Source organism: Genypterus blacodes, unplaced genomic scaffold, assembly GCF_046128005.1.
Source record: "Genypterus blacodes isolate CSIRO-AG114 ecotype Tasmania unplaced genomic scaffold, CSIRO-AGI_Gbla_v1 ptg000037l_1, whole genome shotgun sequence".
Taxonomy (NCBI): domain Eukaryota; kingdom Metazoa; phylum Chordata; class Actinopteri; order Ophidiiformes; family Ophidiidae; genus Genypterus; species Genypterus blacodes.
Window position 1 is genome coordinate 4428929 of NW_027466850.1, and position 16587 is coordinate 4445515.

Consider the following 16587-nt stretch of genomic DNA (forward strand, 5'->3'; position numbering starts at 1 on the left):
ACACACACACACACACACAAACATTCTCTCCCTGTGTGATACATCTGTGCCTCTAAATGTTTTTCGTTAAGTTTAAATATTTGGCAATGGAGTGAAGGGAGCTATGAAAATCTGAATTCAAATAAAAATAACCCAATCTGACACATTTACATCTTTATGTTGGTTAGTCCTTCACTTCTGTAACATGTTGGCATCATGTAACATATTTTAAGTGACCTTCCTCCATGCTGAGTCCAGCATCTGAGAAGTAACAGCTGCAGTGTCCTGGTCTCACTCAGTGTGCACACTAGTACTGCATCAAGGAGGTTTCAATGTTGATGAAATGCAAAACTAAAATACTCTTTCCTGTTTACTTCACTTTTTTCAATTTCTCACACTTTCTCCTTTTTTTCTGCTAGGATTTATTTCCTCAAAAAACAGAGGAAATGGAGAAACACTGAACAGAAGCAAAGAGGTATTGCGGGTTTGTGTGTGTGTGTGTGTGTGTGTGTGTGTGTGTGTGTGTGTGTGTGTGTGTGTGAGAGAGAGAGAGAGAGAGAGAGAAAGAGAGAGAGAGAATGTGTGTGTGTGTGTATGACGGAAAAAATAAAGTGCAGAATATTTTGTAGAACAATGACACAATTTCTCAATTAGTTGAGATTTTAGATGGTTAAACATCTTTACTTCCTTCATTGGATGTGGGTTATGTACTGAACTAATTGGACCTTGTTCAAGGAGAAAGAGGCATTTACATTACATTACATTACATGCATTTGTCAGATGGTCCTTGGTGATGTAACCATGAAGTGTTTATATTTACAAACTAATCTATTTTGTGCTTTTCTCTGGAAGGACGGCTACATATATGAGGAGATTGAGGAGCGCCCCCAACAGCCAGAGTCGGGAACTGCTATGACCTCCATTTAAGCTACTGCAAACCTTCCCACAAACCCTTCTGCCTTTCTTCAATATTCCACCGTCAGTTTCCCAAACCGCCCTGACAAAGCGGACGGTGGCACAAGAAAACCGAGTCCCTCTGCCTGTGAGTATTCTTTGGCCTCTACAGCCAATTACTCACCCAGACCTGCTGAGGAGCCGCTCTACCAGACCATCGACAAGCCTCGGCAGCCATGACGACAAGTTCAGCTCTCTGGGTGACCTCATACCTTTTTAAGGCCAAGCCTTTTATTAATCCATTTAGATTGTTTTTTTGTTTTGTTTTTTAATTCAAATGAAGCTCATGGTTTAAAAAGTATAATATATACACATTTAAATATGTTTATGCATATTAGTATTTTTTTGTTATGATATGAAAAAGCAGTAAGTACTTCAGACTTTGTGAATGTTTCTCTCTGAGCCACGGACAAAGTTACATTGTTGCAGATAAACTTCTCTTTTATTGTGTTGTCACTGTGTGAAAAAAACAGTTATCATCCAAACCATGTAAATTCATTTCATTCCACACCTGATAGTTATAAGTCCATTATTCATTGTCTGAAAAATAAAAATATTATATTTAAGTCAGATTTGTCAAGAAAAATTTCTTCTGTAAAAAAACCTTTGCTTTAATTTTGCTCCATCAGTGTGAATGGAAAACCTTGCTCAGCTTTTAAAACCACTGTTTATGCCTTCTCTCTAGTAAACGTAATACCAGGTCTCTGACAGATCTGTTTTGATTACTTGTGCACAGATCTGTTTTGATTACTTGTGCGCTGTCACATCCTGCTCTTTAGATAAGTACAACATAGAGCAAGTTCCTGTTTGACACACACGACTTTCACAAAGTACATTACATTACGATCATTTGGCAGACGCTTTTATCCAAAGCGACTTACATTACATTACCACCCTTCGCAGAGGGGGGAGCAATTGAGGGTTCAGTGCCTTGCTCAGGGGCACCTCGGCAGGGGCTCGAACCAGCGACCCTCCAGTTCCAAAGCGGAAGCACTACCCACTGAGCCACTGCCTCCCGCCACATTCTGACATTCAGAAGATTGCTTACACACTTAATCACTTAATTTTGCATCACAAACCACGTCAAATCATCTGTCATGTGTCGTCATCATCAGGGCCACATATCCCATATCTACCTGAAGCAGAACAACAAACATCATTTTCTAATTGTGGTGAAATGAAAGAGGCACTTGGAACACAAACCAGCATAAAACCACTGCTTTTCATTTTAATACAAGGCTAAGAAATGTGTGCAGCCCTGATTATTCTTGTCAAATGTCTTTGCATGGACGTAAACTAACATCCACAAAATCCAAATGATGGAGTGAGAGGTTTATTTCACTTTTATCCACTGCACCTGTCAATAAAAAAACAAATAAAATATCCCTTCTATCATCCAAGTCTAACTCATATCCATGCTGTCTATGGGAGCTAAGCCCCCACCCTCCCCTCCCTGGATGCTTTGGTAGATGGACACCATGTCCGCATTCGTTCTGAATTGAGTTGGCAAAGTCAGCCATGCTGGGGCTCCTCTCCACCTCGGGCACGGCCAGCAGGGCGGCGACCTCGACATAGCTGAGCGACGCAACTCTTCCTGCTTCTCAAACCCTGATCTCCCCATTCACAACTGCTCCATCTGCTGTGTTAGCAGAGATGTTGAAATGTCCCTTATCAACAATTCTCCCATATCATCCTTTTAGTAATCCTTCAAAAACATAGGAACCATTGAGAATGTGTAACAAATTTCAAATGATTCAACATTTCACAGTTAATTCCATTCTTTATGACTGTATGTCTTGTCAGTCTATCTGTCCTTGTGGGTACTGTTGCTATTTCTCACTGTAGTTAGGTAAATACAGAAGCCTGTGGTTGGATGATATCCTGTCCGGTATTTGTAAGGCTATGTTTGGTATAGTCGGTGATGTAATGATGTAATACACAATAAGTCATGGACAGTAAAAGATGTATCATCAGTGATGTAATCTAAACAGAAACACTTACGGTCAGGCAGCTTCTAGATAGGTACATGTTACAAAGTATGTCCTGGTACAGTGAAACATTGAAAGGTTTGTTTCCAGTTCTCCCTCAGTCATGGATCTGACTGCAGGAGATACAGTGCCCTCTAGTTGTTGAGAAAAAGCGCCTGTCTTCCGCTTTAAGCATGAATAAAATCATTACCTTTGTATCGTCTGCCTCCAGACTCATTTTGAGATCCCTATCAACTTCATCTAGCTGAACTCGCTCATTTGGCTTTTTAAAGTATGACACCCATGAGTTTGCCATATAGAACCTTATAACACAAAGTCTCACTTCCTTTCTGACATATTTTCCTCTACATCCTTCATATTGCATTGAGGAGCTGTACAGAAACACAATCTGTTGCTGTAAATACAATCCCTTTATTTCAATTAAGTCAAATAATGACTATGATATACAATCTGTGTTTGCTGTCTTTAGAGATGATAACAGTTGCTTTCTTCAGTTATTTATTCCCACCAGACAAGCAGCAAAGTACAGAAGAAGGCGATATGTAAGAACAATTACAGACATAGAAGAGGAAGGAAATGAATAGGGGGGGTTTTTTTCGGTTCTAAATATAAAACACAGGAAAGACAGTGATGCGATGAGATGTTAACATGAGATAGTATAAATCAACTGCTGACAAGAGAAACCTGCACGTACCTGCTGGAGCAGATTCTTCATATTCACGTAGGATCTCAGCAACCAAGACCAATCAAATGAAGCTCATTCTTACACTCATCTTCACCCTGACAACAGGTAAGAAGCAGCCCTTTTGAGTCAGATAGCCTACAATAGTATTTGTGTAGCAGTGTTACAGCAGAACAATACTGTGCCTAACTATCTAACAAGTTACACAAAAGAAACAATAGTCAAAAAGCTCATTATCAAATCTCTCTCACTTCTTAAAAATAACTGATTATGATTTATGACACCTGTGATATTAATAAAAAATAAAATAGCCATCCTGAAATATCACTACAATCCAAAAGCAAAGTGTGATCTATTAAATTAAATTAAAGTACAGTGGATACTAATTATTTTATCGGTTTCAACTTATTTCAGAGAAAATTTTGCCGATTTGTTTTTTTTTTTTACTTTACTGGTATCAACACTTTTTGCCACGTCTATGGGATTAGTGGATTGCGAAATGGTTGTCTCAGGTTGGGATGTCATTAGGCCTTGTTTTGGTTGGCCATGATACCCATACAAATCACACACACATACACGCATACACACAAATAAAGTGTGTATGTGTGTTAGTGTCAGTGAATGGTGGTGCCTATGCCAACAGATTAAAAAAGGAAAGTTACATTAACAGCAGCTCAATGTGTGTGTGTGTGTATGTATGCGTGCGTGCGTGCGTGCGTGCGTGCGTGCGTGCGTGCGTGCGTGCGTGCGTGCGTGCGTGCGTGCGTGCGTGCGTGCGTGCGTGCGTGCGTGCGTGCGTGGGTGCGTGCGTGCGTGCGTGTTTCACTTCCTGACTTCCTTTGTGCACATTTTGCTTTTTGTCTGACCTGCAGGTTTTGATGTCTCCTCTGAAGAGATAGAAGTGAAGGGATGCCCCGGAGGATGGGTTGAATTCATTTGTGCATATAAAATAACTGAAAAAACTCAAGTAATCTTATCATCACCAAAAAGGCCAACAACATTCAGCACCCAAACAGATGTCTGGGAAAAAAAGAATAGCTTCTACCTGTTCAATGATTCAAGGGAAAGAAAACTGAGAGTGGCCATCAAAAAATCCACCCAAAAAGAAGAACAATACAAGTGCAGTTTTAGTGAAAAGAAAAGTAACAGGAAGCGCTCTGTGAAAGTGGAATTGGAAAAAGGTAAGAAACATTTACTTGTATTCTAAATTCATTCCTACTACAAGGTTTACAGAATAGCCATCACACAAATACATTTATCTCTAAAAGAATGGGCAGGCGGTACAACTGGTATAATATTCAAATCAATATAGATACAGTATGTGCTGTGATATGAATGTGGCCATTCCATTGCTGCTGGTAGGCTGGATCACCAGGAGCATTAGTGCTGCTCCCTGTTTGTTATTCAGCAACAGACCTCCAGAACATCACTGATCTCATGAATCTTACATGCAGAGAATGGTGCCATTGTTCCAAAGTTTCCCAAATCCATTTTTCTTCCCAGATAAATATTCCGCAGCATTTTCCTCTGTTTTATCACCTAGTCATTATGAATTCATATTGTAATGAAGTACAGTATTATGGTGTTAAATTGTTCCTTTTTTGTATTTACAGCTGAAGAAGGCTGCCAAGACCCGTCGAGTCAAATTTCCTATCGAACAGCTAAAACAGGCATCACATGCAAACGTCCTGGAAGAGAATTTAAGGCCACTGGGATGTTTTTCTGCAAAGAGACCGAAACAGTCTGCGAGGAAATTTTATCAATAACATCATCAACAACTGTCTCTACAAACGAAAAGGGTTTTGCACTCAAAAGCTCAAGCAATGACTTCAACCTAACCATCAGTAACGTAACCGAACAGCATGCTGGGGATTATTGGTGTGGAGTGGTGTTCAGAGGAGGTCACCGTGCCACAATCAAAAAAATCTCACTGAGAGTTCAAGGTAAGGAAAGAACACAAACAAATCATCCATAGTACAAATGATTCAGTCTTTTTTTATTGTAATCTTTTTAAATCTGGATATTAAGGTCCTAGGTCTGTAGGTGGAAATACATCTATAACAATCTCACAGCTGCTTTTGATTCTGTAGACCATTATATTTTGCTTGACTGATTGGAAAACTGAATTCAGAAATCTCAAGTTGCTCGTGATTATTATCATATTCCCCAAGGGTCAAGTCCCTTTAATCTATATATTATTTACAGATATCAGAAATTTCACAAGACGTCTCCCTGCTGGACAGAATCTCATATACTGGTGTGAATATAAACGTGACACATCTGACTTCAAGTTCATCTGTAAGGGAGATGATCCGTTTACATGTCAACATCTAACAACGACAAAGAACCCGATCAACACTAACAGATTTGAAATGGAGGAGGATCGTGACAAACCTTATATCACCATATCTGTGAGAGACGTTACAAGAGAAGACTCTGGGACATACTGGTGTGGTGGTGAAAGCGCTGACTCTAGCCGCACATTCTACCACATGTTAGTGATGATAGTAGGTAGGTGGACACGTTACTTTTATTTTCTTGGCCCTTTCTCACATAGTAACACATTTTTAATTCACATTTTAACCAGGACTTATAAAACTACAGTGCGGTATTCCGACCCCTTCACTTTGTGATTATATGTCATACATATGTTACTGTCACGCAGCTCTTATCTGACACAGCTCTAATCACAACACATTTCCAACTCCCAGATCCAGATTGTTATATCGATCCAAACCAGATGTCACCCAATGATAATCTATAATAGGACACAATAGTTTTTTCTCAATAAAGGTTGCTTTGTTAGTTTGTTAGTAGAGAAATAAAAGAAAATGTTGCAATGATAACAAAAATAAATGTTAGGGTCCAGCTGGTCAGTTTGGGCAGATGGTGTCCCTAATTTCACTTGTTTGTTTTTTATTTTCAATCATTTACTTTATTGAGACCTTTTTAGTTTATTGTTATATTAATTAACACTTTATATATTATTATCATTCTAACCTTACATACACTTCTGTTCCCTTTCAGAATCACCACACACATCAACACCATCTGTAATATCCTCCTCATCATCCTCATCCTCATATCCAACAGCTGCCACTTCTCCCGTTTCTCCAGATCTTGGCTCTGATGACAGTTATAGTAAGAATGATCTGTCTCATATCTAAAGAGAAGGAACTAGATGCTACTCTGTTTTGGTAGGGTTCACCATCAGAACTTCTGTGATACAGGAGTTTGTGTCAATGTTGCATGTTGACGTTGACAGTAGTTTTGATAAAGTTGGAATTAAAGAATAATGATAATGATGTGGGTTTTATCATGCAGATAGAGCTTTCGTAACCAGCATTGTGGCCATCTGTGGAGCTCTGCTGCTGCTTCTCCTTCTCCTCCTTATCATGATCCTCACCTACAAACGTAAGAACATGTTACCTAACATGAAACACACACACACACACACACGCACGCACGCACTTAATGTTGGTTAGTCCTTCACTCCTGTAACATGTTTACATCATGTAACATATTTTAAGTGACCTTCCTCCATGCTGAGTTGAGCCTGCATCTGAGAAGTAACAGCTGCAATGTCCTGGTCTCACTCAGTGTGCACAGTAGTACTGCATCAAGGAGGGTCAATGTGGATGAAATGCAAAACTAAAATACTCTTTCCTGTTTACTGCACTTCTTTCAATTTCTCTCACTTCCCCTTTTTTTTCTGCTAGGATTCATTTCCTCAAAAAACAGAGGAAATGGAGAAACACTGAACAGAAGCAAAGAGGTATTGTGTGTGTGTGTGTGTGTGTGTGTGTGTGAGGGAAAAAATGAAGTGCAGAATATTTTTTAGAACAATGACACAATTTCTCAATTAGTTGAGATTTTAAGTGATTAAACATCTTTACTTTCTTAATTGGGTGTGGGTTATGTCCTTTAATAACATCTTTAACTAAGTGGATCTTGTTCAAGGAGAAAGAGGCATTTGTCAGATGGTCGTTGGTGATGTAACCATGAAGCGTTTATATTTACAAACTAATCTATTTTGTGGTTTTCTCTGGAAGGACGGCTACATATATGAGGAGATTGAGGAGCGCCCTCAACAGCCAGAGTCGGGAACTGCTATAACCTCCATTTATGCTACCGCAAACCTTCCCACAAACCCTTCTGCCTTTCTTCAATATTCCACCGTCAGTTTCCCAAACCGCCCTGACAAAGCGGACGGTGGCACAAGAAAACCGAGTCCCTCTGCCTGTGAGTATTCTTTGGCCTCTACAGCCAATTACTCACCCAGACCTGCTGAGGAGCCGCTCTACCAGACCATCGACAAGCCTCAGCAGCCATGACGACAAGTTCAGCTCTCTGGGTGACCTCATACCTTTTCAAGCCTTTTGTTAATCCATTGAGATTGGATTTTTTTCAATTCAAATGAAGCTCATGGTTTAAAAAGTATTGTATATACACATTTAAATATGTTTATGCCTATTAGTATTTTTTTGTTATGATATGAAAAAGCAGTAAGTACTTCAGACTTTGTGAATGTTTCTCTCTGAGCCACGGACAAAGTTACATTGTTGCAGATAAACTTCTCTTTTATTGTGTTGGCACTGTGTGAAAGAAACCAGTTATCATCCAAACCATGTAAATTCATTTCATTCCACACCTGATAGTTATAAGTCCATTATTCATTGTCTAAAAATATTATATTTAAGTCAGATTTGTCAAAAATAATTTCTCTTGCAAAAAAACCTTTGTTTTAATTTTACTTTAACATCACTTTCCAAACTGAAATGTGTCTTCTTAACACTTAACTGTGTGATTGATATGCTCCATCAGTGTGAATGGAAAACCTTGCTCAGCATTCAAAACCACAGTTAATGCCTTATCTCCAATAGACCAGGTCTCTGACAGATCTGTTTCCATCACTTGTGGGCTGTCACATCCTGCTCTTCAGATAAGTACAGCATAGAGCAAGTTCCTGTTTGACGCACAAGACTTTCACAAACTACACAATCAGAAGATTGCTTACACTCCATTTTGCATCACAGACTACATTAAATCATCTTTCATATGTGATCATCATCAGGGTCGCATATCCCACATCTATCTGAAGCAGAACAACAAACATCATTTTTCTAATCGTGGTGAAATGAAAGAGGCACTTGGAACACAAACCAGCATAAAACCACTGCTTCTCATTTTAATACAAGGCTAAGAAATGTGTGTAGCCCTGATTATTCTTGTCAAATGTCTTTGCATGGACGTAAACTAACATCCACAAAATCCAAATGATGGAGTGAGAGGTTTATTTCACTTTTATCCACTGCACCTGTCAATAAAAAACAAATAAAATATCCCTGCTATCATCCAAGTCTAACTCATATCCATGCTGTCTATGGGAGCTAAGCCCCCACCCTCCCCTCCCTGGATGCTTTGGTAGATGGATGCCATGTCTGCATTGGTTCTGATCTGGTTGGCAAAGTCAGCCATGCTGGGGCTCCTCTCCACCTCGGGCACAGCCAGCAGGGCGGCGACAGCGCGCATAGCTGAGCGACGCAACTCTTCCTGCTTCTCAAACTCCTGCTTCACCGAACCGGCCTTCACCTACGGGACATGAACACACACAAGGAATCACTTAAATTAAAGGTAGTGGTGCTGAAATGAAGAAACATAGAAGGAAAGCCAGGAGTGTGGATCAATAAGTGGAAATACAGAGACAGAGACATTTCCGGTAAAGTTCAGCCATCACTTCAACGGATCAGTGATGCCAGCTGACTAAGAGAACTCAAGTCTGAAAGGAGCTTAGTGCGTGTGTGTGTGTGTATTACAGTAGGTTATACTACCTTAGTGGTGCAGGTAGCTTTAAGAGGTTCCACCAGTCTGTCGAGTCTTTGTAGCACAGCACCAGGACACAGAGACACCAGTCTGGCTAACATCAGGAAGGTCAGCATCTATACATGCAAAACCATGAGGTGGAATAGGATGACGTTAGGGAGGAGAAGAAATATGGGGAACTGGCACAAGTGGGTGCCCTCCACACTTCCACACTCTAGTGAACGTGGTATACAGGTATTTTCCCACCCACCCTGATGTCATAGTGATCTTTCAGTCCTTCCTCCACATGATCCAGGAACTGCAGGATGTCCAGCCCCTCCAGGCAGCTGTCCAGCAGAGTGTACATACACTCGAACGCTGCTTTACGCACATCCAAACCATCGTCCACAGTGTGTTTGAACGGACCCATCTCTACCTGCAATACACACACAGGTAATACAACAGTTTGAAAACAAAAAGAAAAAATGAGAGATAACTACGGTCTGAGATTTGTTATGTGCTGTTCAATATTAACCAATCAACCCACTTCTCTGATGAGGTCTTTCCTGATCTGTGTCTCCTTGTAGAGATGAGGCAGCACCGTTGCTAGGAGACTACGGATCAGAGATGGCTTGTTGTGCGCTGCCGAGTTGAACATCACCAACGCAACCCGCCTCACATTGATATCATCATCCATCATGGTCTTCAGGAAGTCACCTGTCAACACAGAGATGACATTACTACTATGAAAGGACTTTGTGTGAATGTGTGTGTGTGTGTGTGTGTGTGTGTGTGTGTGTGTGTGTGTGTGTGTGTGTGTGTGTGTGTGTCTTACCTATACAGTCTTTCAGCAGTGTGTCTATGGGAGCAGGTTGGTCCACAATAGTGAACTTCACAGCTGTCACCACGGTGCTGCGAGCCAGAGGAGAACCTGTGAGGGAGCACTGGGTCAGTATACGGCAAACCTGTCAGAAATGCTCCCATGTATGTTTCTAAACTTTGACTCAACAGTTTGAAATGAAGATCTGAGGACATCATACCTGTACGGACCTGCTGTTTCAGCCTGGGTAGCAGCTGTGCAGGGTCGACTAAGGTCAGTTTTCCCAGACATTCAGCCACCAGATTCCTGGTTCCCTCCTCCTGACACTGACAGTTCTGAAACAGCAATTCCCAGATAGACTCCACATGGGGCAAGAGACAAGAGGCAGGACTGGCACTGAAAGAAACAGCCACAATAACTGATGTGCTGTAGATGTGCACAGACACTCTGCAATGTCTAGAGAAACCTGAACCCCTTCTATACAAAGACAAAGTGTGAGCAGAGACACATGGACACACACACACCTGATGACTTCTTTGAGGGAGTGGAGCAGCAGGTACTGTCTGCGTGGCTGTGAGGAAATTTCCTTCAGTAGGAAGGGCAGGTAGTCATTTAGGCTGCCGACCGCCATACTGCCCAGAGCACAGGACGCAGCTGTCTTCACCTGAAACCATCAAGTAAATACTGTTAGCATAAAAGAACAAGGAACCACAAGGTGCCACACGATCTGAGGCTTACCTCTTCACTGCTGGAGGAGAAGGCCTCAAGGATAACTCCCTGCACCTCCTTGCTCCCTCCTAGACTGCCGCTCCTCCCCACCTCCCCCAGACACAAAAGAGCAAGGACACGAGCCGACTCCAGAGAGCCAGGACTCCTTATCTGAGGAGAAGAGAGGAGAGGACAGGAGAAGAGAGGAGAGGAGAGGGGAGGAGAGGAGAGGACAGGAGAGGAGAGGAGAGGAGAGGAGAGGAGAGGAGAGGAGAGGAGAGGAGAGGAGAGGAGAGGAGAGGGGAGGGGAGGAGAGGAGAGAAGTGCTGACACCTTGTTGTAGTAGTTCAGAGCAGTTACAGCAACATAGAGAGGACAGCAGCGTACACACACAGTCTCTCTCTCTGACTGACATATATACACACACACTCACGCAAACGCACAAACCTCCTTTATGAGGCCGGTCACAGTGCTGGTTGTCTCTTTAGGGCAGGCAGAGGACAGAGCAGCCACACAGCGAGCGACAGAGTGGTAGGACTGCCTGTGAATGGCGGTGCTGTCTGCAGAGGACTGGGAACAGTGGAACGGCCCTGTGAGAGACTTCAGCAACTGACTGGAGAGGAGAGGAGAGGAGAGAAGAGAAGAGGAGAGGAGAGGAGAGGAGAGGAGAGGAAAGGAGAGGAGGCTTTGTCTCATTTCTCATGCTCCATCAGAAACATCTCACCAAAACTATTTGTTTCACATCAGCGTTCAGACTCAACAAAATCACACAGGCCCCCCCATGTGTCGCCCTTCTACAGCTCCTTACCTGTAACCAAGGTTACTGTTTTTGGTCAATACCAGTGCCTGTAAAAACTCCAGTATGGCAGCCAGTGCACCTCCCTGCAGCAGAGGAGAGTGGACCAGTCTGAAGATGCCAGGCAGCACAGAGGAGCTGATCTTAGTCAGGGAGGAGGGGCAGGCCTGAGTCATACAGGTCATCAATGTGATGGACACCTGAATGGAAGCACACGAGACAGGAAGCCGACATCACAGTCTGTAAAAGCCTTATTGGTTATAGGATGGAGGAGGTGGAGCCTTGTCCCTGCCTGTGATACGTGCATGTCGCTCTCATCCACCAGCTCAGGAAGCTCCCTCACTACAGGCTCCAGGGCTTCTGGTTTGAGGGTGGAGGCATGATGGGAGATCAGAGCTGTCAGACATGCCAGGGTGGCGAGCTTCAGAGCCCGCTGGTTCTTACGAAGGAAGGAGCCCAGCACAGACAAGGCCTCGGGGAGAATGGACAACAAGTTGATCTAGAGGAGAGGGAGAGAAGGAAGGAGCACAGAAAAGAGGGATTTAAAGAGGGAAACAGAGAGTCTTTACATTATTGTGATGAAGCTTAAAGCACTCATACTCAACCTTTAAGGGAGAAGAGGACACCAGGGTGATGGTCCTAACTGCAGTCAGTCTTGTGATCTCATTCTTCAACCGCTCTAGGAAGATCGCCAACACACCCTGTAGCTCCGCCCCCAGGTGATCGCCTAGGTGACACACCATGTGACCCATGCAGGAAATAGCCCTTTCCTTCACTTCCTGGTCGATGTCTGTTGCTTTCAACCTCTTTAAGGTCACAGGAAATACCTTGATGAAGGGAAAATTACAAAATTAAAAGAGGCCAGTCATTACAATACAGCTGTACCAAACTCAAAGTGCATCCCTGCCCTCCTTGATCCATCATACCTCTCTAACAAATGGTTTTGGGTCGAATCCTCCAGTTGTGGCAGTCTGCCCTAGCGGCCGCATCACTCTGACCAGCTGCTGGGTGACCAACAAAGCCTCCGAGGTGATTTTATAGAAGGTGTCCTCCACACACGCCACCACCGGAGGAACCACCACCTGCAGGAACCCCAGCAGAAGCAATTTACCCACAACCGGCTCACCGAACGCCAAAATTACAAACCCATCACGTTTAAATGGAAAGAACCTGCATGAGCGGCTGAAAGGCTTGAGGAGGGTGAGAAAGAAGGAGGACATGGAAGAAGGAGAGAGCATCGATCCTCATGGTGGAGGAGGTGGATTTGTCTGTCAGAGAGAAGACCATGCCTGGAGGAAAGATGGAGGGAGGAAAGAAACGGGGCGAAGAAAGAAAAGGAGAAAAGACGAGAAAAGCGTTACTAGATGAAGGAAATGAAGAAGAATAAGAAGGAGAAACTCTTTTGGTAGGGTAAAGACGGAGTGTGTGTGTGTGTGTGTGTGTGCGAGTGTGTGTACCAGGTATCAGTGCAGGTATGTGCTGTTCCAGGGCTCCTGGTGCAGTGTGAGCCAGTTCAGTGAGGAGACAGAAGCAGCCCTGTCGAGATTTTATATTCTTCTCCTTCATTTGTCTGTGTAGAGCCTTCACGATAGCTGGCACCTACACACACACACACACACACACACACACACACTGCTAAAGCACTTTTACTGTGGTCGTTTAGCTCCACCCACTATCATTCCCATCATTGTTCGTCTTTCTGTACCTGCTCCTTCAGCATGGCGACTGCCGGCTCCTCCTCCTTGCTCGCTCCATCTGAGCTGTGATGACGTGAAGCCATGTTGAGTGACTGATGACTCAAACCTGCCCTGGTTTGCCTCAGCAGTGTTGTAAAGGCTGAGAATATGTCCGCCCTTACGTTCTCCTCGCGCTCCTTAAATCGGGCGAGCAGGGCGGGGCAGATGGAGGAGTAGAAGGAGAGGAGGAGGTCCCTGCGTGTCTCAATCAACGCCTCCAGGCACTTGATGGAGGAGCGCCGCACCTTCCAGCTCATATCATCGTCATCACTGTACTCATCGTCTGAGTCTGAATGAGAGGAGATGATACAGAGTACAAACACAAGATGGAAACAGGGAAGTACTTTTGTTTAGAAGCCCCTGATGAGCCACAGGTGCACTTGGAATAAGGAAGACATTAAACAACAACAAGTCAACAGGATGACAAATTAACTAAATTAAAAAAAGAATGAGAGAGAACAGATTTCAGAGAACTGCAGAGCAAAGTTAGACAACAAAGTTAGAATAAATTACTCAATACTCTCTAGAAAAGCAGAAGTTCGAGTGACGAAGAAAAGACAAATATAGTCGTTTAGTGTCTCTTCATCATCAGCTTGTGCAAGATACAAGAACGTCAACAAAACAATGAGCTGCAGGACAAGAATGGGGAAATGAATGTGAAAGTATTTGTTACTGTAAATGTAATCAAGTGGTATTTGACATGGTAAACAGACAGATACACAAACCTTGATCAAGCCCATCCTCTATATCCATGCCATCTTCCTCATCCTCCTCTTCATCATCATAGTTGTAATTCGGGTCAAATGTTATGAACTTGAGACACAACTGTGTCACCGTGGCAACATGGGGTGACATCTCCTTTGGACACCTGTCAACCAGTAGACCCAGACTGAGTAAAAGCAGAGGTGTGTGTGTGTGTGTGTGTGTGTGTGTGTGTATGTGCGCGCGTGTGTGTGTGTGCGTATGTGTGTGTATGTGTGTGTGCGTATGTGTGTGTATGTGTGTGTGCGTATGTGCGTATGTGTGTGTGTGTGTGTGTGTGTGTGTGTGTGTGTGTGTGTGTGTGTGTGTGTGTGTGTGTGCATACCTGCGTATAAAAGCTTCAAAGGCCTGGAAACAGTATTCTCTCAGCTCATCGTCCTCCACACTGGTGAACTTCACCACCATGGGGATCAGCTTCTCTAAATGCTCACCTATGGGGGACACACACACACACATTCACGTACGCATTCAAAAGATTGGATTTGTGTGTATGTGTGTGTGACTGTGTGCGTCGATAGATGTTTTTGTCTCACCAACACGATGGCCGCCCTGCCGGCTGATGGTTGCTAAGCACTGGATGTAGGTCCGTGTCATTGAAGTGGGCGGGGCCTTGGCCAGCTCAATCAGTAGATGTTCAGTAAGCTGGGAAAAGAGTGTGGGGCTACAGCAAGGCACCAAGTGGCCAAGAGCCAAGATGGAGCGCTTCCTGACTGCCATTCTGTGGCTGGTTAACTGAAGGAAGCAAGGAAGGAAGCAAGGAAGGAACAGATAAATGCAAATGTGAAAAACGACGCATAACATTTTATTACTTTTATAAGAAACAAGTCCTGCCCACTTATAAGAGCTCCAGTCGATCAGTCCGATCTATTGAACCCCAAATCATGTAAACACAACTCAACATGTGCCACACACACATTCGTCATTGTCTCTTACCTGAGGCAGCAGGCTGGCCAGCAAAGCGCTGTGGAAACTGACCAGAGCACCACTCAGCCTGTAACATCACCATAAACAGGATTTGTGACAAGCTATATATGGTTATATGTATTTATATGTATATATATATATCTTTACTATGTATTACCTTCCCAACATGTCAGACAGGATGTCCAGGGCCTCTAACTGAACTGACACATCTTCCTGTTTCATTGCACCAATCAGCTGAGACGTAATCTTCTTACACACACTGCTGGTCAGAGTCAAACCTAGCAACCCACATAAACAGCTTAGTACAAAGAACAATGCCAAAATATGATGTTACACGTTTTTTCAAGGGAAGAGCGAGAGTGTGACCTCTGACCTGATGAAGACGGAGGCAGCTCAGCTATCACAGTTTTGAGTCCCATGCTGGAAATGTCTCTGAGCTGCTCCTTGTCTGACATCATATTAGAGCACAGTGTGTCCACCATCATCTCCACCTGGTGCTCCTTCACCTTACTCACCAGAGGAGCAAGACTACAAAACAAACCAGTTACCAGTTAGTCATAGTGTGTGTGTGTGTGTGTGTGTGTGTGTGTGTGTGTGCGTTACCATTTCACAGCCAGGTTCTGCACCTCTCCATTCTTGTCCTCCAGCAGTTTGAGAAGCATGGTGACCACTTTCCTCTCACTGTCCTCATCCAGTTTAATGCTGTCCTTCTGGAGCTCCAGCATCAGGTCATTTGTTGCCATGAACCTACACACACAAACACACACACGCGCACACGGAGAGGCAGAGAGAAAGAGAGAGAGAGAGAGAGAGAGAGAGAGAGAGAGAGAGAGATTCCCAAACTATATCATTAAGAAATGACAACATTTATTATTTACTCATTATGTATTTATTATAACTTATTGCACACACACACACACACACACACACACACACACACACACACACACACACACACACACAATCTAAAATGCCATTATCTAAAATAATGATAAACTAATCAATGAGTGGTGTAAGTCCATTGGCCTCCTGTCTGTTTTAGTTGTGTTGTTATGAGTTATGACACTTAAACTTCACCACAAACGCTTGTACACATTTCCTTTTAAGCCTAATTCCCTTTACATAATGGAAAACACTCAATCTCTACGTGAAGAGAAGAAGAAAAGCAGAAGTTTAGACTGTGACTCCCACTCTGTGACTCTAAAGTGTCATCTCACTGTCAGGCACACCAGCTGTTCACTCACTTGCTTACCTAAAGTCTTTGTCAGTGGATGTCATTTTCTCCAGGAGGTTGGAGATGTGGTAAGAAACGTTCGACATCTTGGTGCTTTGGCGGCTGTCAGCGGCGGTGTGAGAGTTATTCTACAGGAAAAGCATGAATGTTAGAAGAGAGATTTAACCCGACAACATGGCGAGACACGAGGGGGGCAGACACA

At 43.3% G+C, this 16587-nt stretch overlaps 2 protein-coding genes across 3 annotated transcripts; one reads left to right on the forward strand and one right to left on the reverse strand.

Moving 5' to 3' along the window:
- The first annotated feature begins 3564 nt into the window (after positions 1-3564).
- Positions 3565-8946, forward strand: LOC142996295 (uncharacterized). Of its 2 annotated transcripts, XR_012961747.1 has the most exons (8): positions 3565-3711; positions 4476-4784; positions 5217-5546; positions 5809-6114; positions 6631-6744; positions 6928-7017; positions 7323-7378; positions 7656-8946. XR_012961747.1 is itself a non-coding variant. In XM_076147251.1 (7 exons), exons 1-7 carry the CDS (start codon positions 3672-3674, stop codon positions 7935-7937), a joined length of 1221 nt encoding a protein of 406 aa, XP_076003366.1. In that variant the 5' UTR covers positions 3565-3671; the 3' UTR covers positions 7938-8946. The 2 variants fall into 2 exon arrangements, 1 of the variants encoding a protein (XP_076003366.1); XM_076147251.1 differs by lacking the exon at positions 5809-6114.
- An 18-nt stretch (positions 8947-8964) lies between these two features.
- On the reverse strand, positions 8965-16493 carry cand2 (cullin-associated and neddylation-dissociated 2 (putative)). The gene is made up of 24 exons (XM_076147252.1): positions 16404-16493; positions 15755-15898; positions 15525-15679; positions 15309-15429; positions 15161-15218; positions 14761-14959; positions 14553-14658; positions 14191-14333; positions 13435-13754; positions 13187-13328; positions 12900-13018; positions 12656-12811; positions 12335-12556; positions 12022-12228; positions 11742-11929; positions 11381-11546; positions 10964-11104; positions 10750-10889; positions 10446-10621; positions 10241-10336; positions 9953-10122; positions 9677-9841; positions 9435-9542; positions 8965-9195 (listed from the first exon to the last, which is right to left on the reverse strand). Exons 1-24 carry the CDS (start codon positions 16469-16471, stop codon positions 8965-8967), a joined length of 3741 nt encoding a protein of 1246 aa, XP_076003367.1. The 5' UTR covers positions 16472-16493.
- Positions 16494-16587: the final 94 nt, after the last annotated feature.